This window comes from Chrysemys picta, chromosome 2 (assembly GCF_011386835.1).
Source record: "Chrysemys picta bellii isolate R12L10 chromosome 2, ASM1138683v2, whole genome shotgun sequence".
NCBI lineage: Eukaryota > Metazoa > Chordata > Testudines > Emydidae > Chrysemys > Chrysemys picta.
The window spans coordinates 65,926,287-65,952,975 of NC_088792.1; the positions used below are offsets into that span (position 1 = coordinate 65,926,287).

General features: G+C 37.3%; 1 protein-coding gene across 1 annotated transcript in view; it reads right to left on the minus strand.

Annotated features, from left to right (window-relative positions):
* Window positions 1-10,052: 10,052 nt before the first annotated feature.
* Window positions 10,053-26,689, minus strand: part of SKAP2 (src kinase associated phosphoprotein 2) — a 155,517-nt gene continuing 138,880 nt past the window's right edge. Inside the window, exons 11-13 of the mRNA XM_005296977.5 lie at window positions 23,006-23,118; window positions 13,165-13,266; window positions 10,053-12,759 (exon numbers count right to left, since the gene is read on the minus strand). Of these exons, the coding sequence (XP_005297034.2) occupies window positions 13,174-13,266; window positions 23,006-23,118 (206 nt within the window). The 3' untranslated portion in view covers window positions 10,053-12,759; window positions 13,165-13,173. The remainder of the gene's footprint in view (window positions 12,760-13,164; window positions 13,267-23,005; window positions 23,119-26,689) is intronic.

The window sequence follows — 26,689 nt, forward strand, 5'->3', positions numbered from 1 at the left end:
AGAATTGCAGCGACTACAATAATGGGTTTTATAGCTTTTTTTTTTTTTTTTTTAAAGATGCCATGACTAAAGATCAGATTGTGAAAGCTTTGAGTTCATTTTACTGTGAAAGGAAACACAGCACATTATGTTAATAAACAACTGTAGGAGTTTTTGACATCTAGGAATTACTTAGAGCATTAGGGCTTGTGCTCTTTTGTCTTGAGAGCAGCAAGAAGTGCAATGAAAACAAAACCCACCCAGACATAAAAATACAATTTATACCTTTTTATCAAGAAAAGAAGTTGGTTAATGTTTGAAAAGGGAGCCGTAATGCATATTTATTGACAATTTTATTGTAATAATTAGCTGTTTACACAGTCTGGACATTGTGGCTAAATCACTTCCAGCATGTTTATTTGCAGAGGACTGTTTTCTGGGCAGTGTAGCAAGTTCATTAAGAAGACAAACTGTATTAGGATTCAAAGAAATTACCAGGCCCCATTCTTTGCTCCCCTGTTTTGGATTTTTTTTTTAAAGACTAGAGATAATGAAGTAAAATAGGAGAGTGTTTTCTCTCATAAGAAAAATTAGAGCTTTTCTAAGATGTGGCCGGAAAACCGGGTACTGTACAGCTCAAGTAACATACAGCATTGTGGATGCCACTTTTAAATGCTTATTTGTAGCTCTTAATATGCATAGCTTTAATGCGTGTGTTTTTTGCACTGAGGTTAAATGGCAACATATTGGATTAAGATAAAGTCAGTTTTTTTGTTGTGCCTTTGATTTATCTCAGGAAGTAATTTGACTTTAAGGCTGTATTTGTTCTTCAGAAAAGAAGCATTTCCTTTTGCTACTTTTGAAGTTACACACTTAAGCCTCAGAACTACATATAAAACACTGAATATTATTTAACAGGTTACTGTAAACCTTAAGCATTTTTGAACTGGATAAACAGGTTAAACTTGCACACTCAGTCTGGAGAAATATAAAACATTTACCTGACCCTTTCCTCCTCCCTCCCTCCCACCCCAATGTGTGCTTCTTGTCTCAAATTTTTTTTTTCTCACTCTGATCTGGGTTTCACATGTCCTAACTGAGCATAAGCACAACTGACAGATTTTCTGTTTATACAAAATGCCACAGAAAAGAAGAACCTAAACAGAATGATCTTTCAGTAAAACAGACACAGTGAGAAAGTTCTATTATATCATGCGGGGGCATACAGGAGCACAGCACTTCATTTAGTGCAATAACCATTTTTAAAATGTAAAAAACTGTATAAAAATTAAGGCAGTAAATAGGCTATAATGATGCTCCTGTCTAAGGATGCTTCTCCTACAATTAAGTAATCAATATACAGTATTTAGTGCTATAAACCGAAGCATAAAGAGAAACATAAAAGGACCTGTGTGTCTAACCCTTCCTGATTTTCCTTTTGCTGCTTTTTAGCTAAAAAAAAAGTACTCAATTTTCTCCCAGAAGCAGACGTGTTACGTCACACACAGTACTGAATGCATTCTCCCCCCCCCCCCACAAATAAAAACAAATAAGATAGAATATAGTGATACAGAGATGCCAGCTTGTATGGAAAATATTGGGTTATGTCTTCTGCATGCTGCATAAGCCAACTTACAAACGTGAAATATTACGGATTTTGTTTCACAAGTCAATCGCAGCTATATATTTGGACTTGTAATTACTGTCAGTTTTGACAGTAAAGGCAATTTTTTTTCTGACGTGTGTTTCAATAAAACCAGGTAGCCACATCACTGAGAACATTCTTAGGCACAGAATGAAATACATTCCTAAAAGGACTATTCACAAAGCTAAAGAGCGCTACCGGAATTAAATGTAATGCACTTAATGAAAAGACGATGGGGGGAAGAAATTTATCCCTAAATATGGACCTGATTCAAAGCACGTTGAAGACAATGGAAGCTTTTCCACCGACTTCAGTGGACTTTGGATCAGGCCACGTGTGCTCCCGGAAGGCTAGAAAGAACCAGAGGAGAAAACTGAAGCTCCTTGGTGGCTTTGTGGCTATTTTGTAAGGCACTTAGCTACCCCACTGATAAGTACAATCTAAATACTTTAGATGGATAAATGGCTGCAGCTTCAAACTGTAACTGCTCTGCTCAAAAGTAAATGATTAAAATGCTCTTCATGGCAACTGAAATCAATGTAATGTTCCGTACATTCAAACTTGCTTGAACATCTGTACAGCCAAACATGCTGTGAAGTAAAGTGAGGCAAGTGGTACTATTTGAAGAATCACGATGGAACACTTGGTAGAGAAAGTCACATTGGGCCAGTTTTATTGCAGATGTAATTCTGTTAGTGTCAAGGGGAAGGGTGACTAGAATAGGCTCCAGGCCTGGAGTCGGTTGGGCCCATTGAAGCTGAATGCAGTTAATATTTTAACCTGTAGAATACTGGTATTTTGTAGTCTGCTAATCAAATGCATGCTTAGGAAGAGATACATTTACTCCTACTTCCATCTCTCACATCTCCAAATGGTAACAATTCAGCTCTGACGGTGTCACTCAATCGCTAACATTAGCCTAATCCAGCAAAGCATTTATGTATGCATTTAAGTGTCATTCAAGTCAGTGGGACTAATCATGTGTTTAAAGTTATGCAGGTACTTTGCTGGATGGGGGCCACCGTGAGTGAGGGAACCTTTCTGGCAGTAAAGCTACAAAATCTTCAACATACTTTAGAGGAAAGCACCAATTTTTTCTTAAATCTTTCTTATATACATAGCAAGCAGAGGAACGTGTGAGCCATTCAAGCTGCTTTACTCATCTTTACTTTATTCTTCCCCCCGTAGTGAATGTGAGCTACATTTCTAGTCCTGTCTCTGCGGCAGAGACAGAGTAGTAAGCAGTGTTTATGCAGTGCTTAGCACAATGGGGCCAGGTTCTCGGTTGGCCTCGACGCACTACTGTGGTAAACAGGATTAATAATAATTATGTGTGAGGAAACACACCAAAAATACGTGCTCTTAGTGTTTCCCACTAATACATTTCTTGCTGAAAGTCTAATGGGGGAGATACGGCAGTAAAACGTTTGCCCTCAGATATTCCTAATGCTAGATGGAGCAAAATGATAACACTGACCACTGCAGAGCTCTCCCCCCACCACAGCCTGTCTGCTGGTGTCACATCTCATTTGAAATTAGGGAGTGAAGGAAGTCTGGGATAGAATGAAATGCTCTAATTAGTCTGATTGGAAAAGACAAACACTTAGGTGTTGATGGTTATACAAAAAGGTCCAAATTCCCTGCTAGTTTTGGCAGGGGTAACTCCATTGAAGTCAACAGAGCTCTACCGGATTATGAAAGAAATGAATTTGGCCCAGAGAAAATAAAATAGAGACATGGAGACTGGCACTGTCCCATATACAGATATGTTACGGTATTGTGTAAACACACTTATAACAAGATAAATCCACACTGCAGTATGTCTTTTCTATTGTTGAAAGGACAGTAGCATAGCCAGAGTACCCATCTGACATCAATAGCTTTCTATTATACAGGCTGTTGAAGGCAATTATAATGCTTGCTCTTACTTGGATTTAGTAAAGGGAGGGAAGGGATAAACAGAAAGACTGGATCACGTGTTACTTTTAATGACAGCAGTGTAAATCTGGGTACCCACATTGTTTTCAGTGGAATTACTCCATATTTACATTGGTGTAACCAATGAGAATTCAGCCCCGAGTCTATAGACCATGTGTGCACGAACTGGGAATTAGAAATGAGTCGTGTATGCAATATTTCCATCAGGAGAGGAAGGTAGCTTACACTAGGAGATCTACTCTGGGCAGCTGGAGATCAGGACAGCAAAGTCATTAACTTCCTGTCCTTTAAAAAATTTCCTGTACCCTTTAAGTACTAGGCATGGTTGTTTTTGGATTGTAGCAGGGAATATTGCCCAGATAAATCAGATTCCTATACTCACTTTCCTTCCTCATGTTCTTAGGCACTGTTAAAACCCATTTAGTCATTCCAAGCTACATTTTGAAAACGCCGAAGGCCAGATTGTAAACCCCTTACTTGTATTTGTAGGCAGTTACTCATACCAGTAGACCCATTTAAGCCAATGGGATTGCATGTTTGAGTAACTGCTCACAAATGTGAGTAAAAGGGGTTAACAATCCGGTCCCAAGTAAAGATTTAGTGAGGCACCTTTCACCGAGGTTAAAGGAAGTGACCTGGCTAACTCCCCATGCACTGTATAAACCCTTACAACTCACTGTGTTTTGAAGTATAATACAATATAAAAGAAAGACAGGGAAGGTTTGTGTCATTGTTGGTTTTCCTGGTGCCCTGGAGTGACTGTTTGCACTGCAAATTCCCACTGTGGTACCAGCAGATAATGGGAAGGTCTGTATGAACAGAGAACATTTCAACAGCCTGCAGAGACAGGCAGAGTGTAACTTCAGGAAGATTACCACTATAATGGGCTTGATAAACATCCTAGATTCATTGATTATGCTTACTGTACTGTACATCTATCAGCTGTCATCATTTACTGACACTGAAATCATTGTCTGATTATCAAACTAATGAATAAGCAACTCTGAATATCAAACTACATAAATATCCCACAGAGTCATTTGAGAGTTAAGTCCTCAATACAGTTGTTAGCTATTGTCCCTTGAGTCTCAGTGTCGGATAACATCGTGGTCCTGCTGGATTCCCTTTACTTTTGGATTCCACTTTGGTCAAAAATGCCTTCTTCCTTCTGTGGCTGCATCCTTTCCTCTCTAGTGACCCATGTACCACCATCCATGCTTTGTCAGTGTCAGGGTAGACTACTCTAACACAGAAACTACAGCATGAAGCAGTCTTCCTACTAAGCCAGCCAGATCAACAAGCACTCATCGAACTACGGCTTCATGCTCTGTACCAGTTGTCTATGTGGCTCAAGCTCTAAATCAAGAGCCTAGTTTTCATCCACTCTACAAATGCCTAAACAGGATGGAGCATGGCCTTCTCAGTGGAAGCTTCCTCTATGATTCAGCTGTGTTCAGCAGAGAGGCTGCCGCTGACTGAGCCCAGGGTAATGCCTGCAGGGGTTGGCAGTAGCATATTCGCAGCAGAGGGCCAACTTGCTTCCACCAGAACTCAGGTTCAGCCTGAATCATTCCACCTTCAGAACACACTGAAAGGTTCAGACCTTCAGGAAGGTGTTTTCTTAACAGACCGACAGATAGGACCTGACTCCCCTTGCAATCTGACCCTTCAAAATGTCTTGGGAAGAGGACGGTAAGAGAGAAAGAGAGTCTTCCATAAAGAGCTGTAAAATTTATGCCCAGGTATTGAGGTGAGGGGGCATCTTTTAGAAATGTAGAGCTCAAAAGCTTGTCTCATTCACCCACAGAAGGTGGCCCAATACAAATGATAACCTCACCCAGCTTGTCTCTGTGATAACAAAACTTATTATAAAGTATAGCATTTTTATTAACAGATATTACTGTGGATGGTGACTCTCACCCCATTAAATGTTAGTGTAGGATGTGATATGTAGAATGCATATTTTAAGTGTTGGGACATGTGAAAAGATGCCTGCTGGTCAGTCAAGGAAAGAGAACAGCCAGGTAAAAAGTGTGGTCAGCAACCTGATCAGGTAAACAGTTTGGTCAGCAGTCCAATCAGATAAACAACTGAGTTAGCAAAACAGGAAAAGTGTTTATACAATCTATAATAACAAGGTGTTTAAGGCAAGCACCTGAATGTGGGTGTGAGCTCGCATTTAACCCTGTACTATGCCCTGTTTCGGTGGACTGATCGCTCACTGATGCAGCAAATAAACAACATACTTCTTCATCTCAAGGGTCTATCTGCAAACCTGTGCATTCTGGGTAGCAGGGAAAAGAACCGGTCAACAATTAGCAAAACCCATGAGATAAAATAGCTCATTCGCTGAACACTGCATTTGAAGTGGCACTAGAAGTGATGAAGAAAAGATTGTTTCAAATGTGACACAAACTATCTGCCTCTTCATCTACAAGTAGTTCTTGTTTTCAGGCTCCCTGCATTGTTTTACTTGGGTGTCTCCACTCATAGTTCCTAGAGGTAGATGCTAGAAAAATCATTGGACAGGCAAGAGGATACAAGGCCTTTCATATGGGAGGCACATGTCAATAATGACCCAGAGTTGTCATCAGATGGATATCAGCTATTCTAAAGTGAATGGGCTGTCTCAGTCCAGTAAGTGGGCAAATGTCCACATCACAAAAACCCACCACCCAACAAGTGCCAACCTCAGAGGCATAAAGGACCGAATAGACAGAGGCTAATTATCTACTTGCTCCCAAGATGGTGGTCTCCTCCTAGAACAGGTAGACAGACATTGGCTCTGTGTGGGTAGTGTGTGTGTGGAGGGGTTGCGGACATTATGTAAACAAACATATACAATCTCCATTTAGGCACTCCTGGCACCTTAAAAAACAACACTAAAATTATCTTTAAAATGTTAAAAAAAAAAATTTGAAATTCTTAAAATGGGGTCCTAATATTTGCACAGGACGGGGGTGAAATGAAGTTGATGCACAAAATAGCTGGGAGATGGTCTCAGTTGTAGCTTCAGAACATGAAGCACCAAAAGGGATACGCTCCTTGGAAAAGTAGGCCCCGAGCCGCAGTGTAGTAAACTAAATGAAGGCTTGAGAAACTGGAGATGAAGAGAATAAAAGAATACCTAGGAATTGTTTCCTCTTCTACATTAAAGATATCTAGAATAGTGTGTGTGAGCGTGCATATACACATGCACCTACCAGACTTTAAGAGATAATGAGTAATTAAAACAAAGCAGCTTCTGGGTGGAGGGGCACTGTTTTAGTGAAACTCCTCACCCCTCATCCCCACTCTGCTTGGTCATCTCTAAATCCAACAAGATGCCTAGAATTCTCTTGGGAAAGGGCCACAGAAAGGAAGAAGGCGCCCCAGCTTCCCTTATATCACACACTTCTATGTGTTGCAGCCATCTTTTCCCACCCATTTAGAATTAGGTCTCGGAATTGCAAGACTGCCAGTGAACAACTCAGTAGCCTGTGCCTCACAGGCTGTCTGCTCTCTGCCTTTTTCAGTATGACCCCCCCCATCAGATCTCACTACAACGCAGCATTAGGCCATGTCAATTCTTGGATGGGAGACTGCCAAAAAACACCTAGTCACTGCTGGAAGACTGCTGGTGATTCCGTGCAATAGTTTTTCTTCTATCCCAAAGAGTCCTAGAAATGGATGGGTATTGCACTGCTGGAGGTGCTGTCTTGCAATATGAGTTGTAAAACTAAGATCCTATTATTTGTGGCTACTAAAATTCTCATGTCACTTTCACAAGAGCGGGAGCGTTTATATGAGCTGTATTTGGCCATAGTGGTAATTTTATTCTATCGACATAAATCCTCACCTCCACTGCAATTGAATATGGAATTCTTTTTCATCTTCTGGCCTGACCTGTATACTATTGCTGTAAAATTGTTCATTGCCTATCAGATGCCACTCAGTGGTTGCTTTTCAATGGTGGGGGAAGGAGCCTCATGTTACAGTCTGTCAAGCACTTCAGGACACTCTGGGAGCAAAGAACCAGTACAAGAATTAGTTAAAAGCAGAAAATGAAGAACAGATTAACTGTGAGTAGCATTTGAAACTATCTGGCTCTTCATCTACAAGTTGCTCATTTTCAGACTCTGCCTTGTTGTACTTGGTTCTCTCCACTCAGAGCCACCGAAGACAGATGCCACCTTCTTGAGCGTTAAATCTTCCTTTATTGTGAAACTTTCTCTTCCCAAAAGGCTGGGATCAGTGCTAACTTTTTAATAAAGGAAGATGACATCTCACATTTCAGAATGCACCAGTGTTTTCCATCTGGTTTATCTCTCTCAGCGACTGAGGTTCTTCCTCTGCCTACTGTTGAACCAGAGTCCTGGCATTTTCTGTGGACTCCCTTCACAGCTGTTTGATTAGGAAGAGGACCTCTGGCTGCAGAAACAGTGTCTAATCCACTAGATCCTGTTAAAATAAGCTCTCTAAATAAAGTCTTTTTATAGTTTTAGTTAATCATTCAGGGGCACATAGTTCTGCATGTCAGGGCAAGAGAGTAGAAGAGGCTTAACGTGCCTTCTCTCCTCCCTCCCCCCTCCCCATGCACAAAACCACTGGTTCCTGTGAGCAGGGGTAAGCAGAATCTGCATAGCTGCTACATCCCTCCCCTACACACAGATGGGAAGAGAGTGGGCAGGGCCCCGACTCACCCCTTTCCCCTGCTGCTACCATCATCACTATGCCTGGCAGCAGCCTGCTGCTGTTTACTCACGCCCACAGAATTAGAGAGACTCCCACCTCACAAGCTTGACCCAGGGGAAATGCAGCAAAGCGCTGCCCTGGATTACAAACTGATGAGCTAGCCCACACTCTGAAGCATGTTAGTGTGGGATTCAGCCCGAGGAGGAGGAGGATGCAGAAAATTGCTCTAAAATGGGTGCTGAAGCTGTGGCTGAGCATTCTTAGCTCCAAACCAACTTGCCGACATATTTTGCTAAATAGGGAGGGACCTAAACACATGCACATGTGGTTGCCTGAATGAATCAGGTCTTTGAGGAACACTGACTTTACAAACCACGACAAATGAATGTCTTACAAATGACAATTGGAACACATCTTTATCCTGCTATCCCATACTACATATCACACACAATACAGTGAGTTACAAAAAATGTATTTCTAGAAGACTTTCCTATATCATCATGCTCTGTCACAACTTTACATGCTCTGAATGGCTCCTTTAACTTAAGAAACTATTCCAACCTAAAAATGGGAAGAGGGTAAAATCTAATAAACACTTAATTTTATAACCATTCTGTATGTTCTAATCCATGCCTAACGGACTGTTACTCCTTTCCCCTTTTATAACTGGAGTTCTTGCAGTGTCCCAGTGTCCAACCAGCTGGAGGAAAAATGTCTGAGTGGCTTTTCCAGTCGTCCGTGGAGCTTAGTGGTGTTCAACCATCATGCACTTGGATATCTTTTCTTGTGTATGAACTCTGATATAGCTCAGCTGCAGGACCTGGTTAACTTGGTAGAGATCAGGCTCCCGATCCCCATTGGTTTCTTCTTCAGTCCCTTTGCTTATGGAACAAAATTGAGTTTCTATGTCTTGGCTATGTAGGATCCTGTGTGTGTCTGATTATTTAGTCAAAGGAAAAACAGAGCTTATAGAAACAACAGCACCTCCCTAAGACAGAAGCCTGACTGGCAGCAAATTCAGCAGAGGACATTTTGAAAATGATATGGCTTTTTTTCCCCTTTTGACTTGGTGTTTTAAGGGCCTGATCCAAAAGCCACTGAATTCAATAGGAGTCTTTCCATTGACTTCAATGGGTTTTGGATCATGTCATAAGGGAGTTAAACTTTATACCTCTCCTAATGGAAATACAATCTAGATGGAGCTACTATAATATGGGTGTTATGTATAGGTTGCAGAGCAAAACTGAATATAGATTATGCATTTGGCTTTGAACACGTAGGGTGGGATTTTCTTTCATTAAGTGTTCAGGTTTGGCCTAACTCTGGTTCCCTTAAAGTCAACAGAAGTTTTATAATTGACTTTAAGGCCAATACTGAGCACTTTTATAAATCTCACCCTTAAACTTTGATTGAAGTAGTTGACATTTCAGGAGCATGCACTGTATATGTACTTAGTGGTAAAGGAAGTAAATCCCACCAACATGCAAGTAAAAATATGTGAGCCTGAAGCAAGTAATGCAAAGTGAAAGAATTATGTACACAGAAGTACATGAAGTCATACTAGAGGTGGTACAGTTATGGCCGGGTGCTACAGCAATAAAAGACATTTGTATTACCCTTATTTCTCTGAATAAATTCAGATGACAGCCCCCATTTCATTTCTTCATTCAGTTTGGAGGCCAGATGGCATTAGAATCATTTACTTCACCTTGTTGTGCTTAATTACTACAATCAACACACTATTTTCCAAATTAATCATAACAAAGTAATTTCATTAGTAACACAGCAGGCTGTTGAATTATTAGCATCATAACAGTTTGCAAACAATTAAACTTTATTTGAACCTTAAAAATTTGCAGAGTGGAACATTATTGTAAGATCTAATGGCAATATAGTACAAATTCAGTACAGAGCAAATAATCAAATAAAAATGCTGTATAAAATATGACTTACAATCACCTTTGGAAAAAAATTAGCTGTCTTACTCTTCACAGAAAGGCAAACGAAATCCAAGTAAACAACAAAAACAAAGCAATTAAGCATATTTTCTAACACCCCAATTTTGTATAAGTTCTATTAATGGGAACTTTCTCATCCAAAAAAGGTTATGGTATTTGCAAAGATTTAAAGTAAACATTTTTTTCTGTTTTACATTGTTGGTTTATTCCAAGAAATTTCAGGTCAGGGTTTTGGGTCAGAGTTATGGGTCTCTGTTTCAAAAATATCCTAGTTTTTGAATATTTATGTAGTTTGTTTGCTAACCTCTCACATTGTACTAAGTGAGAAAAAAACAAAGGACTTAGGAACTGCGGACAAAAGATGCTTTATTTCTATTTGTGCCACCAGCACCAGGAAAAGCAGCTCGAAGAGCTTTTTATTCATCAGTTGGCTAAGGACTCCCTCTCCTGGATTAACAGGAAAAGAGAAAGGAGCCCTCCAAATGTTTTAAGTTGCAAATGATGTGCTGTGCATAAGACACACATTGGTGGGGGAAGGGTTTCCAACCAGTTCAACATGCTACGAAAATCTGCTGCCATCTACTGACAAACCATTGCAAAATCTCTCTTCTATTCCAAAATAGAACAGTGGTGCCCACTAGCGCTGCTGTAGTTCAGGGTTTGTCAGCATAAGACCACTAATTTCAGGGGGTTTAACTCAGCTGTAAAAATCTGCTGTGGGTTTAATCTTGGCATATAAAGTATCTTTAAAAAAAAATCAAATTTAGTATAACTCAGATGATTTTCCTTTTGTTAATTCAATTTTACAGGTGACTCGTGTGTATACTGTGTATTTGACAGAAGAGAGTTGTTACAAAAAGAAAAGCAGTTGTGGTGAATTTCTGAATTGTGTAATAGGAAGACTTTTCATGTTAATGAGAAAAAGCTCTTGCGATATTGACAGTTCACATTCTAAATACAATCCAGAAGTATACCTGAGAAAATGAAGTTCTAAATTTACTATCTATCGTTTTCATGCTTCACAGATTACCTGGTTTGGATGCCCATTTCTCAAAAATATATGTTTATAAAATAACCATAAAACCTCACCCGATTTTACTCCTACTAGTAGTCTTGTGTAACAAAGGGTAAAATAAAATAATGTTAGTGGTCTAAAGCACACACAGACAAAAGCTACCTTTTAACTTATTCTGTTTTCAGGGCTAGCCTGAAGCATAAACAGCTCACTGAGGACCTGCATAGGCTCAGCAACTTGCAGACTGGCTTGACCTGCCTTTTTGGCAGCTTGAGGCCTCACAAATCACAAGGCTATCCCTGGTTGTTTCCAGCAGTGCTGGAGACTCTAGATAGTTGGTGATCTTACATACTAGAATACACAACACTTAAGTAGAACAAGGGGATTTTAAGTATTGACTCTGAATTGTCGTGCTTTTGTGTGTATAAATGAAATGTTTGCTCGGTGTGTGTGTGTTTTAACTGAATAACTTCAGATTCTGGATTTGATACTGTCAAGACTGCAAATAACCTGCATTCACATAAGCTGTTGCATAGACTTCTGTGGCACTACTTATGCAAGCAAGGATCATTTACATGAGTAAGGTTTGCAGAATTGACCTAATGACAACATCCATACTTCAACAATATCACAACAGGTATATAGACTTTTTCACTGACAAAATCATCCACAAATGTTTTTTTTTTAAATACAACATGTATTGTCAACCCAGAATATAATCATTTTCAATTCTATATCTGTTTTATTCTCATGACCACATTTCTCATGATGCAAGTCTGCCAATAAAGATAACATGGTGTAAATCAATGAGTTCTACTGACTTTAATGGAGCTTATGTACAAGAATTGAGGATCTGGTCTTATATATTATTTTGTGACTATAACATCTTATTCTACATAAAAAATACTAAAATTATATGAAGAAATAAATCATGCAGAAATGTAAAACGTTTCTTTAGAAGCATGTTAGTTTTAAAACTTGCATTATTGCACAGGAATTTACCTAGTTTTTCTATGGAATTATACATTGCAGTCCCATTGAAGTGAATTTATCAAAAGGCTAATGCTATTAAAATCCACATGAGGAGAATGATGATTTGCTACTATTAAAATCCACATGAGGAGAATGATGATTTGCTACTGTCAAGGTGTTGCTAAATTTTTAAAATTTACATAGAAAAAAGTTATCCGATTCCATTTAAACAGAACATATCTATTACTACAAAGTGCACTTAATGTTTCAGCAAAATAGCAACAGGTACAGCTTTGCTGCTTGTGCATCACATGTTAACTAACATCTTCTGTTGAGTGTCACAGTACTTTAGTTATATAACAAAGGATTGAACAGAGCATTTTCCCAAAAAGATTAATGATAAACTAGTACAGAAATGCAGAAAAATTAAAAAATGTTTTATGTTTAATATATTTGGTGTGGTGGTCTGACTACACCCATCAAACAACCAAGTTCACACAGCAGAATCTTTGCATTTTGGAAACCAGGTCTGGAAGGTGCAGTTGTACATCACTCTTGATTGTAATTGCAGAATTCTCCTGATTAGGAAGAATGACATTTATAGTACACGGTTAGCCAAAAAGCCAACAAACCCCAAATATCTATAGTTTCCATATATTTCTAACTGCGCGCACGCACACACACACACACACACACACAATTAAGCAACCAACCTAACTAAAAAGCTTGCAAACTTGATTCTATGAAAGGACAAAGAAAAGGAAGCTAGTTATGGAATACATCTTACTCTGAACACAATAGTTATTTTTTATTTCATATACAAACCCAGCAGAGCTTCTTTAATTGAACTTTAATATAAAGATTGTGGCAAAATATATTTGTCAACAGAACTCCAGCAAAGGTTTCAGGAAAGAAATACTTATGAAACAGAGAACAAGGGAACATATAAACCATTACAGAAGATTGGATTAAAATGTACTTACCCAGGCCTCTCAAATATCATACATCTCTATTATGTAGGCTCTAGGCACCAAGCCAATGGTTCCCTTCATTTCTCCTACCCACCAGCCAAATCTATCGTAGTCCTAATTGAAAACAATATGCAATATTAACCTTTAGTCTGATATAAATGCAATAGAGTTTGTATGAAACTCCTTATGGATGTTTCCTCTTATATACAGTTATAAGAGCCTGAAATGAAAATTAAAAACATTAGATACTTTTGTTTGAGGCATTCAAAATGCATGGTTAGGCAAAGAAATACATACATTTTAAAAGGACCAGCATATTTATTAGGGTTTTGAAAAAATTATCAATGTTTCTGTACAACAGATAAAAACCACATTTGATCTCCCCTTTCTCCAATGCTCTTCACCCCAAAACCTATATAAAATCCAGTTGTTTGTCACGAATATCTAACAGTGGAATATTGAAGTATGAAAATTGACTGGAATTCTTTCAGTACCACAAGACTAAACTTAAAATAACTTGCAATCCAATTATTTAAAATAATGTTTTGCTCAAATATGAAAGGAAGGCCACCATACATCTAATGCATATTCTCTTTTTATGGACAAAGTATACCATTGCTTTAACTTTGCAGAAAATCCTACCACAGCTCTCATATGCCTGACAGATGACTAATGTATTTTTGTTTGAAATTTGTTTAGGCTTATTGAGATAAATATGAAACAAAATGAATTATAATAGTTTAAAGAGAGAATATTTTCCAAAAAGCAATACCAAGTAAGAGTATTGTGGGATCCAAATTTAATTTTTTTGCTATGAGGTAAATATTTTTAGATAAATTTTAACAAGAGTTCAATAAATTGTAACTGCTGAAATTGCAGGCGTGCGCGCGCATGCACACACACAGTTACACATGAGGCATTATTAAAACAGAGACCCTGTTCAAAATGGATTGATTAGTAAGATAATTACTGTGGAACAAACATGGAAAATGTAAAATACACACACACACATATATATATATATATATATATATATATATATATATATATATATATATATATATATATATATATATATATATATATATATATATATATATATATATATATATATATATATATATAAGCAGCCACATTTGCTTCCTGCCATACTGCTCTTTTGAAAAGAAAGGCTGTAGGATTTCTGAATTGATGGTTCTATTGAGATACCATGAGCCACTATTTTGCCTGTTGCTAAAGCTATTTATGACATAGCAGCCAAGCGGAGGCCTGAAGTTTAAGGGTTAAAGGATTTTTATTAGAACCTCAATTATATCGACTTGTGGCTAATGTACACGGCCTATTCTGGAGTTCTCTAAAGGTCCTGTAAGGTGCTTGGGGCTCTGAACTCTCATTGTGGTTAACAGGACAGGGCCCCAAAGATGACCAATCACCCCACTCTCCCTACCCCTTAATAATCCCCTTTATTTATGTATTATTATTTTTTGGGGTTGTGTGTGCAGGTAGATCCTATTCCCAGATTAAAGAGATTCCCTTCTCCTCTCCTCCAAGATAAATGGAATACTGGTCATTTGAAAGTCCTATCCTCTGATACATAGAATATTAAAATGAATACGCGGTTAAAATAATCCAATACAGACAACCCATTTGTTTAAGTTGAGGAACACATGAGGGGAGAAACTAGGAAAGGAATTCCATCTCCTTTTCCACTCTGCGGTAAGGGATTGTGGGGAGCTACCTGGTCTATAAAATCCTAGGGCAATCTGAATGAGGCTGCCAGTCAGAGAATTATCCCCGGCTGCATTTTAGGAAGAATTGGAGGAATTGTTGTGAAGCACACATTACAGTGAAAACCCTTAAAGGTTAAGCAAGTGTTCTCACACCAAGGGCACAAATGTTCCAGCTCAGCTTGTTTGTTTAATACATTTTATAATTTTCTGTGTATATATATACGTATATATATATATATATATATACACACAGAATATTATAGTAAGCAGCATAGTGTGATTTTATATATATATATATAATATATATATATATATAAGTATCACACTATGCTGCTTAAGTATACAAACTATCTCTAGATTGAAAACTGGTAATTGCTCAAGATGCCAGCACTCACCTATGCTAAAGGAATTTCACCCATAAATCTTTCTAATGAAAAAGCAACAACATACTTTAAGCTGTTACGTGTAACTCATGAAGTGAGCCCAAGAAAGATTGATTAAGCAAGTTTTACTAGACATCACCAAAAACAAACAATACATGAGATCAGGGAAGAGGCTTAGTTAAGTGGTCATTAAACCACTTATAACAAATGGCACAGAAAAAGGTTGTGGATTAAATTATTGCTTGAAAATGTTTCACTTAAAGACATTGTGTGAACTTTGATACCACATGAACTTTTAAAAAGCTATTCCGATGGCTCAATTTAAATTACAAACATGTTGCTTTTTGAAAACTTTCCATTTCTTGCTATTTAGTAATATGCCATTTAATGCTCTTGTGTGAAGCTAAGTGAGAAGATGAAATGGATGGTGATGTAACAGTCTAGTAAGCTAATTTATGGATTCATTGCAGCCATTAGACCATATAGACAAGACTGCAACACAGAAGCTTTTACTTTATCATTACTATTCTTTGCATGAGCCTCTAGAGCAACATGAATCCCAATTAAACCATCTGCAGTCCATAGAAGTTGGAATAAAAATATAATAAAGGTTTCTGGTTACCAAGAATATTTTAACCTCAGGTTTCAGATCATCACTACGTAGAAGTCTCCTTTTTAAACTGGTTAATGTATGTACGTAGGGGGACCATACGTCCCGATAAAATCTGGACCCAATTTTTAACTGTTTGTTCCGCGTGCCAACCGATCTGTGGTCGGGACGCAATTTGTCCAGATATTTCGCTCCGCCGGCAGTTTTTTTTTTTTTGCTCCGCCGGCAGCATTCGGCTTTCTTTTGCCGCCCCCCTTCTCCATGGTGTTCCGATATTTTCTGCCTCTCATCTGGTCACCCTATACGTAAATCTCCCTCTAAATACTGCTAAAGCTCACCTTCCTGCACGCCCATATACAAAATCTAATTTGATGTATTGTTTCTACTATTGTTATCAATGATAAATTACTTACAGTGACAAAGTAATGCAATTGATTCAGTGTTGTCTTGAGGTTCCATGTCTGTTATTGCTGTATAAGACAGGCGTGGAATAAAATAAAGACTAAAATCCACATTTGTGGGAACTAGAGAATAGTTTAAAAATGCAGTAGAAATAGAATCCGGTAATACGTACTCTTAAAAGTTAAGAAAAGCATGGTATCCTGCAAGCAGCAAGTAGGACCTCAGGTCTGAGAAAGCTTACCATCTGGTATCCCTCACTGCATTCAGCTCCTACCATCAACGCTAACAGAGGCAAGTGACTATACTTCAGAAGGACTGATAAAATAATGAACAGTCCTTTAATCTACAGGAAACCATTCTAGTCAATTTATAAGAAATATTGTGTCCCTTTGTAGGATGTGTAATTATTTTCTATTAATCATGTGCTATAAAGCTATATTATGTAGTTATTCTGTTATCACTAGAAAGAGGCCTGCAGTCAGCTCCTGACAATGTTAGGTAATTACTAACACAAAGCTTCTTTCTCCTTACGTAGAAATGCTATCAAGATCCAGAGTTGCTGTGATGCTTACTGTATGAAAATAACATTCAGAAGAAATTCAATAACTGCAAAATGAATTGCTTCACAAGGCACATAGTATACACTGGGGGTGGGGGGAAAGGGGGGAGAGAGGGGAAGAGAAGGAAAAAATCCTTTCCAAATAAAACAAGAAGATAACCATAAGGAATAGCTAAATGTTTTCTAAACTGCGGATATATTTTCGTTGTTCATTCTGATACACAGTGGGTGATGGTTTTTGTTTTTTTACAGATGTTGATTAAGCAACAAAGTGATTGCATCCGGTTGAAAGAAAGAATGAAAGAAAGCTGCTAATTTAAAATTAAAACTATTTTTGCATACACATTCATTCTCTATGTAGTATATAAAGGTAACAACAAAACAAAGATCCTGATCCTGCAAATGCCTATGCTCTTAATTTTATATGCTGTGTACAGATGCCCCTGCCTACTGCCCCTACCCCCAACATCAATGTGTAAAGGTAAGCATCTACTTAAGACTTTAAGAGATCCAGGCCTAAAAGGTTATTGCAGTTTGGTAGAGTGCATTCAATGGAAACATGCTAGCCACTTCCATATTTATCTGTATATTTTTGTCCAATTATTTTTTAGTGTACAGAACATTCCCATAAAAAGAGAAATTTGAAATGCAACATTTTGCAGGAAGTTCTCTCTCACTCCGTCTCTAAGGGCCAGATCGTGTGCAGAGCTGAGAGCCTCCTGAGAGATGCTTAGTACTCTCTCAACTCCTATAGACTTCAACAAGAGATGAGGGCATTTGGCACCTCATTCGACTGAACCTGTATTGTTTAATACGGAAATAAAGTGTCAATTTTTAACAATTAGGTTAATTAACAATTGGAACAATTTACCAAGCATCATGGTGGATTCTCCATCACTAGCAATTTTTAAATCAAGATTGGATGTTTTTCTAAAAGAGATGCTCTAGGAATTATTTTTGGGAAGTTCTCTGGGCTGTTACAAAGGAGGTCAGACTAGAAAGATCACAGTGGTCCCTCCTCGCCCTAGAATCTATGAATACATGTAGTGTGTTTTCTCTTTTGAAGTGAAGATTTCTGAAAATCATCCTTTTATTTCCATACACTGAAAACAACAATGAATGTGTGGATGACAAATGATTCTTTTTTCCATACTACTAATAAAATTAACTTCTTAACAATTACAGATTTTAAACTTTAAATTGAGATGAAGAATTTATCTTTAATCAGGCTATGGTTAAATGAGTAGCCCCCACTAGCAGACTGTAGAGGAGTTGGAGGCAGGGAGAACATTTTTTAAGAACGTCCTAGCGGCCAGTTTTGGCAAGATAATATTTAAAACCACCTCTAATTTGCTCAGGAGATTCAGACTATCTAGAAAATTTTAGAACTTTCTTTGGTGTAATTGCTGAACGATATGTGATTGACTGGAGAGCATTTTTGGCATTGAATGACATTTTCTCTAAAAAGCAGAAAGTGACAAATGCTTTAGATAACTGAATGAGACTTCTTCACGGGTAGCAGAGTTGTTTTAAGATAGGAAAAAAATAGGGTTTTTTTAGAAATATAATCCTCAGATTTATTATATGGAAGCATTATTAGGTAATGACATAACATAATGAAATATAAATCAATTTAAAAGTTACAGTACAAATAAAAGTGAACAGAATTGAGTTTAAGATTCAAAATTGGTATCTGAAAACATCTTAGGAGAAGTGAAAATCTGTTTTACATGCATCACAAATCATAATGTCAAAAATATTTCCTAGTGAGATAGATAATGTTAAGTGCTTATTAATAAAGGTAAGTGTACAGAGCTAAAATCACTTTTGACCTGGTCAGGATTAGATAACCCCACACTTCCAGGTCCTTACCCTTATCTTATTTTTTAACCATTATACAGCAGGTTTCCTTTTTTGTACAAGACATACACCTAAACAAATGGAAAAGGGATAATTTACATTGTAGTATGATCACAAGGAACTAACTTTTCAACAAATACAGCTTTCATTATGATTAGGTAATGGTCTAACAAAAATACTCCATATTTTACCACCATATACATAGTGTCTTCTGTGTAACTATTAAAAAGTGTATTCTCCCTATACTTGGTACTTGGCAGGCAACAGTTCCACTATTGTGCTGTATTTATATTTTCATAGATAGTGATCTGAGCTCATAAGACTAATATGTTTCTTTGTATTTTGATTAAACAAAAATACAGGTTCAGAGGTGCACCCTGCGGTGGTTATTTTTGTTTAGTTTTGTTAAAAGACCCACCATTATGCATTTACAGATATTAAACACAATGTACAGAAATCTGAATACTGAATCCTTGCTCTCTACACTCAGCAAAAGTTCCAGTGTCCTTAAAGCAAAGGGTTAACTGGTGGATGAAATTCCTATGGACAATAAATACTTACATGAGTAGCATCATGTTGCACTGGCATGCACTGAATTAACAACAGGAAATGGGTATAATTTCAGCAATACTGGCTGAGATATGACACTTGTCTTTCTAGTTAATGTTATTTGTTGCTTTTAAAAATACAAATGTATAAATCTGGTCGGTATGAAAAAGAGGTTAAAGGTCAAAGACTTACACAGTGCATGAATCCAGTATACTGTTATATGGTAATGGACAACTAGAAGGACGCAGGGGTCTGCTAATGCACTCAGCACAGCATCATAATCATTTGCATCTGGCTGATGAAATTATGAAGCTTTCCAGTATGAAACATTCTTGCTAGAAAATCATACAACTGCCACAAATAGGTTAACTGTGTACACATTCTGAATCCAAGGCATACCCAACTTAAAAAATATAGCTATTCAATCACCCATGCTTAGCTTTATATTTTAAACCAATTTTTATACACAAAATAAGATTTATGGTATAGTATTTAAAAGAACTGAGCCATCATAGTTTGCTTTCCCATCGATCATAGGAATTTGAAACCAAATGAGAACCCACAACTGAATGGAAGTTGAGGACATTCAGTATCTTGCAGACTTGGGCCACAAAAGTATTGCATTTCTAATGTAATATTTTCCTTTTTACATTGAAAAAAAAATCCCTGTGAAGCTCTGGCTGTAAATGTATCACTTATTTGTGGGGTGGGAGGGGAAGGAAGTACAAATTTCTGAAGGTTGAGTAAAACAGGATAAATATGACAAAAACCACACACACACACACACACACACACACAAACACACAAGAGAACTAATACAAATTTTAACATGATACCAGCATGAGTGTGTATCTGGACAGATTCACTGTAAACAACTAAAGGTAATCTTTTAAGCTAAATGATTACCTATCAATATGTGTTATGAAGCATTTGTTAAAAAATTCTGTTATTTAAAAACTCTCAACATTTGAAAGAAATACTTAACAGTAAAAGTTTGCAGCAAAAAACGACATGTTCTCCTTATATGCTAAGAACAGGTAGATGCATTATTACTTGGGTGCAAAACTGCAAAAATGCCCAGACTTGGAAGGTAGCTCAGCCAGATTTCAGGGCTTAATGTTAAAAAGAGTGAAATCTACTTTTGTTCAGGAACGTTACAGCTAACGTGTGTTTGCAGGATCAAGGTCGTAGTGGGCCCCGTTGATTTCAACAGGACTACTCATGAGTACATCAAGCAGGATTTGGCCTTTTGTAGTATTTAGCTACATTAGCAAATAAATAACAAATAATCAATGTTGTGTCACTGAAACCATGATTATTTTCCTTAGGTACACTTAAACTAGAATCACCTCAGCTGTTATGTATTGTCATCTTATTTTCATTGTCTCTTTAACATGTAAAAATGCTACAATTTTCCAAGTCAGAACAAAATTGCTTCCATTACATTAATACTGAATTGAGAGAAAAAAAGTCTTGTTCAGCCTTCTATAAGGCACTGTAGAAAGTATGTGAAAACAAAAAATTTTTGGCAAAAGATGCAAAAGTCGTATTGGTGGAAGCTACAAATACATATTTTGTCAAGTTCATGAGATTTAAATTTCTCAATAAAACAAATATTCTGTGCTTACACAAATACCCTACATTTTTCTTAATATTGCATTCTTCCCACAACATATAACACTTGCATTTAATTCCTTATCAGCAAAACATGATTGCTTCATGATTAACGTTAAAACCTAGCTGACATATGATAGGAAAGTAATAAGCCATAGTTAGGATCAAGCTGGAGTTGAATTTATGACACCATTTTGGATCTACACACATTACCTACTGTCAGCAACTGCATCTCTCATTTTTAACCACTAGATGGTGTAAAAAAATTAAAAAATTGCCCAAGATTCATACCACTGCCACAAAACCCAAGTATTACTCTACTAGATTAAGGAATATTTGTTGCAGAAAAGTCTTTACCAATTTTAGGGTGCTCTAGATTACTTTTTACCTTGTTTGATTCTTAACAAACCCTTTGTCTGGTTAGTAATGCTCAGACAGACCTTGAAACTGAATAAAGTGGAAGGCTAGATGGATAATTCCCTGGCATTTCACCTCCAAGGAGCCTAAATTCAGAGCTGACAGTAATGACCAAAACTCATTTTCTGAAAAAGCTGTAAACAGTCCCTAAGTGAAATGAGACTGAATTCTGCGGACTCTGTTTTGGCATAGAAATCACCCCTCACCAGAAAGCTTCTACACATCTGGAGAAATTAGCAGACCAGTTCAAGGACTGAATATGCATTAATCAAGGCACAACCTGGAGAGGGTTGATAGGGATTGGATGGATTAAGCTACTGTTTCTCCCCCTCTGTTCTCATTTTTAAAGTGAATTCTTTCAGACTATCTGTAGGAGAGGGGTAAATAGTTGTTAATTGTCAGGTTGGGAGGTTAAGATTTAATTTTAGCCCCTTGTGGCATTAGTCAATAGTAAAAGGAGGCTGATGTGTACAATGGAATTGTTTGCTTATCGTTTTCCATGTTTGTTAAGGAGTACTGATCTTCACTACTGAATGGAAGCCTGCCCCACCAAAAAGCCTTATCCTACCTCTAGTAATGTAATTCAGTTATTAACTTAAGTGACAACGAAATACCTCAAAAGAAGCACATGGTCACATCATCATTAGCAATACATTGTCTATATTTTGATATATGACTATCTTTCCAACTGTAAATCTTAAAGTTATTTAAACAGAAGCCATACATTTATTATCCCAAAACACTGCCGTTAAATTAATCAAGGAAGATTTAAAGCAATAGTGAGGAAACTGAAAGTTTCAAACTAACAGAAAGAGTACTGCAGTTTTCATGGGGTTACTTATGATTTCCATGTGCAAGTACAGAAAGGGTTTAAATGAGCCTGAATGCCTTCAGCATTGTACTAAATGGCAATCGTGGGTGAAGGAACGTAACTGAAAAGTGCTGCTACAAAAAAAATTTTCAGCTTATTTACTGTGGAAACTGAGGATTTTTATACAGGAGGAGAAGAAAAAAATGTTTTACTCTCAGATGCACTCATATGTAAACTTCAATGGGCTTTGTGTAAGAGCATACAAGGAAAGGATTTTGTCCCATTATTATTTGAGAAAGGTAGGCAAATTCACCTACCTTATAATAAAATATGACTGCGAGCTTAATGCATGACATTATATTGGAACAGAAAACCTGCCTTTACCTCTGTGGGTTTTTTTAAGCAAACAGGAAAAAGTGGTGAATTAAAAATCGCCTGAATCTGTCAGAACAAACATACACAAAGCCTAAATCATCAGAACAGCTGCAGTGTATACAAAAAGATGAAAGCCTAGTTCTAAAAACAAACTGTTTCCGGTAGCAAGATGCCCAGAAAACCAGAATCAGGACACACAAGAATATAAAGGAAGAGGAAGTAAAAACCATAACACACAACATAATATAGTTTACCCTACAAGGTTAACTTTTACCTAGAGTAAGCACATTGTCTTCCATTAAATTAGCTAGGGGATGTCAGCCAAGATTAAACGAACAGATAAACATACTTTTAAGTTGATTCCTGTTACATGGTTATGTTTTAAATGTGATTATATTTCATTTGACAAAATAATTCATTACTGTGAATGTCTGATTGCTAACAAAGGGTCTAAAGGGAGTGCCAGTCCCTCCCCCCCCCGTATTATTGTAGGAATATATGACTCTTTTCTTACACCAATTTACTCTCAGTAGCACACTGTACCTTGCTGAGAATGTAGATAACGTCGCCACGTTTAAATGACAACTCATCAGAAACATCTCCTGTGCAGTCCCACAGACCTTGGTAGAAATTAGCATAATTGGTATTTTTATCCCCTGGGAAAGAAAAAAAAAAAAGCATACATTAAACCTTCCAGCATTTGTGATCTTTTATCATCAAAGGTAGTAATTAAATCTTCACAAACCAAACAAAGATGGGCTAGAACACATTTCTCAATTTTCATTGTAGAAATCCTCACCACACGCCCACAAAAAAAGCAAGTGGAAAACCAGTTTAACATGTGAACCCTACATTTGGTAACTGTTGTCATCCAAAACATGCAGCTACAGGTTCTCAAAGCATTTAGCAGCTGCGTCTTACAGCACCTAACTCTTCTTTACGAATATATTTCTAGCAAGCCATGTTTGCATTTTAACTTGAAAAGGATACAATGCTAGAGTATAATTAATAATATCTGTGAGAAAAGGCCAATGGTAAACTTTTTGTGGTGCACATCTTTTGCTTTTCAACAAGATTTTCCCTTTTCTGAGAGTCTTTCATATAATCTTTGGTTGTTACTGCTGAAATATTGTAGCAACTTTGAAACTGTTTGCTGAAGCAGCATTTCTAAAATATTTTGTGTCAGCTCCAGCGTAGGACATTAAGCTCTGGCTAAACATGCAACATACACTAAAGTCATAAGCTCATCCTTCTAACAGCATAAGCACAATGGATGTGCTGTGTTCAAACTGCCATACAGACCATTAACTGATTGATTATTTAGCACTCTTTGCTCCCTAATACTGCAATAACAGAGTAATAAATGCTTTGTCATATGCTTACCATACAGAGTACATCTATTGGAACATAGAACTTAAACATGGTTAAATACACTGGACACTTCTGTTACACTAAAAACGATTTCCTGTTTTTAATTCAGTGAAAATGGAGTTTGATGAGTTAACTCACAAAGAATGTAAGCAATGCGAATAAGATGACCAGTTACAGTGTGTATACACTAACCAGACAGAATATGTACTAACAATTTACAACACTGGAAAACTATCTTCTACTTCTGATAACATAAATATCACTGAACTGGCTGAATCAAGGCTCTCATCTTAGTTTTGTTATATGATCCTTGCCCTGCAGGCTTGCTGGTTATTCCAACATGTACCAGTCACATTTGCATATCATTAGCACTCTAGACTATTATTTATAGATCACAATTTAATCATGATTGGTTACGTTTATTACAAGAAAAAACATTCCCCTAAAATATCCGGTAACAAACAGGAGAAACTGCCACACTATTTTCTAAGAGTATTTTTCTGTTGATGTTGGCGTTCTCTATTTTGCAAACATTTTGATTTTAGTTCCACGGTTTACTATAGCAGCAAGAAGAGCTGCTTTCTATTTATTTACTTCAGTCTGTGGGCTAGCACTTTCAGATGTCATTACTGACATAAGCAGGAATTTGCACAACTCTGACATAAATTAAAACTGCTCTGCATTGCCATTTATTATTTATCCTTTACCTAAAGCAGTGCTTATTGGTTAACTTCTATTACAAAGCACTAGAGGGCACTCAGGCTAGCAGCACACAGATTCTGCTATGATCGCACCAAAATATAGATACAATTTAAAAAAAAATCTTCATAATAAAGTGGTTTATTTTTTCAGTGTAGATGTTTAGACAGTATGGCCTCTGGAGGAGATTGAATTGCAAGGGCTAAGTTTTGGCCCTAACAAGCTTGTCTGTCAGTTTATTATTCACTGAATCTAAAACTCACTGAATAAATTTAAATTTTTAAATAAATAGTGTAAGATGATAAAATGAACAGTGTATCTCTGCTACCATATTTTAATATTGTAATGATTTCAGCTACGCGATTGAACATAACGCCCAGTACAATTTTTATTAAAGCAAACTGAAGCTCTGGCTGAAGAGGTTTGTTGCAATTGTCTTTTTTTAATATACCAAATAAAACTTTTAGTTCTTCAGAGTTACACAAATGTGAATTATGATTTCTCACACATGACACTTATCCCTCTGGGGTTTCTTCTTCCCATTGAGGAGCCTGGTGGAATTCCTATTAACATTAATGGGAGTTACATGGGGCACATCGACAGGAGAAGAGATCCCACAGCGAGTCAGATACATCTCTCCCTCGATGAGCATCATGAGTATTTCATTAAGCCTTGGAGTGTAAATGCAACTGAACTAATGACTTGGCAACACTGGAAAAGATGCATTTTAAAATAAGCTAATCGCTACTCGATGATGTTACCCAAAGACCAACCATGGCTCTGTGCTCTCATATGTGAAATCTACATAAGAAGAGAGCTGTTTACCCCAGCGAGCCATGCGGTTCAGACAGTAATTGGTAGGCCAGGGAGATGAAAAATTATAAATAAAAAAAAGGCAGTGTACATTTGTTAAGTTACTTTATTCTCCCAAGCATAGTAGTGTGTAAATTCCAGATGGGAAATCTGGACGTGAAAAATTAACAACTGGAATCTCCTTTCTCCTCTATGACCACAAGTGTGTCTGATTAAGTATGTGCATAGTCACACTTGTATAATGTTAAGTATGGACATAGCCTTAGAAGCAATATGTTTCAAGCAAAGCTGGCTTCATTAAAAGATGGAGCTAGTATTGTTTACAGTGCCTACACCACACAGAAAGGTGCAGCGAGGGATGTTGTAACAAACTCACATTGCATTCTAAAATACATATCAAAACGTTTATTGCTCAGCCCCTAGTTTACAGACTTATGCTACGTTCTGAGCTCTGGCCTGATTTCAGAAATGAGAGAGGACCACCTTGTGTCTTTTGCCTTTATTTGGAGAAGTGGATAAAAGAAAGCCAGGCGACCCTGGTGAAAAAGAATTTGGCAGAGAGATAGTAAGGAAATGATGCTGACTCTCTTTTCCCACTTTTTAAACACTTTAAAGACATGAAAACAGATCAGTGATTTGACATCAGGAGCATATGTACCAATGGGCGGGAGTGGGGGGTTAATATGTTTCTGATATCAGTAACGTTACATTCATGGGTTACTGATATGCTCTCACATTTTCTCACATCTCAGTTATGAAACCAGTGTTGTCACCATTTTACTGTACCTTAAAGATGAAATATCTAATTCCTTAAAAATGCTATATACCCAGTCTATAAATATTGCTAAAATAAAGAGAGCATCTATCTTATACAGAAGGCCTGACCCTGTAGCCTTTACTCATATGAACAAAGGATGCAGCATCAGGTGTACATTTTGTATCTATCAGCTGCCTTTGATACTATTGATCATAAGGAGTGGCTGAGCTGCATTTGGTATGGGTGGATGATTGTGGTGGGGAAATACAAAGTGAGGCAGTTCACATTGCAGGACAATTGTTTAATAAGCAACCGCCCAACAGTTTTCAAAACTCCCTTGTGAAGGGTTTCTCAAAGTTTCATTGTCATACCTATTTTTCCAGGGTGTGAGAGGGGCTGATGGAGAACAGACATTTTTTGTCTTATCTGCTGATGAGAACTAACTCTTCAACAGATCCAGATAGCGCAGCCTCCCTACTTCCCTGATTTCAGACAGAGATAAGGCCTAAATGAAGGCTAGATGGCTAAAGCTCTTGTCAGACAAGGAGGTCGTAGTGCTAGTGGGTAGGGGAAGCTGCTGGAGAAAT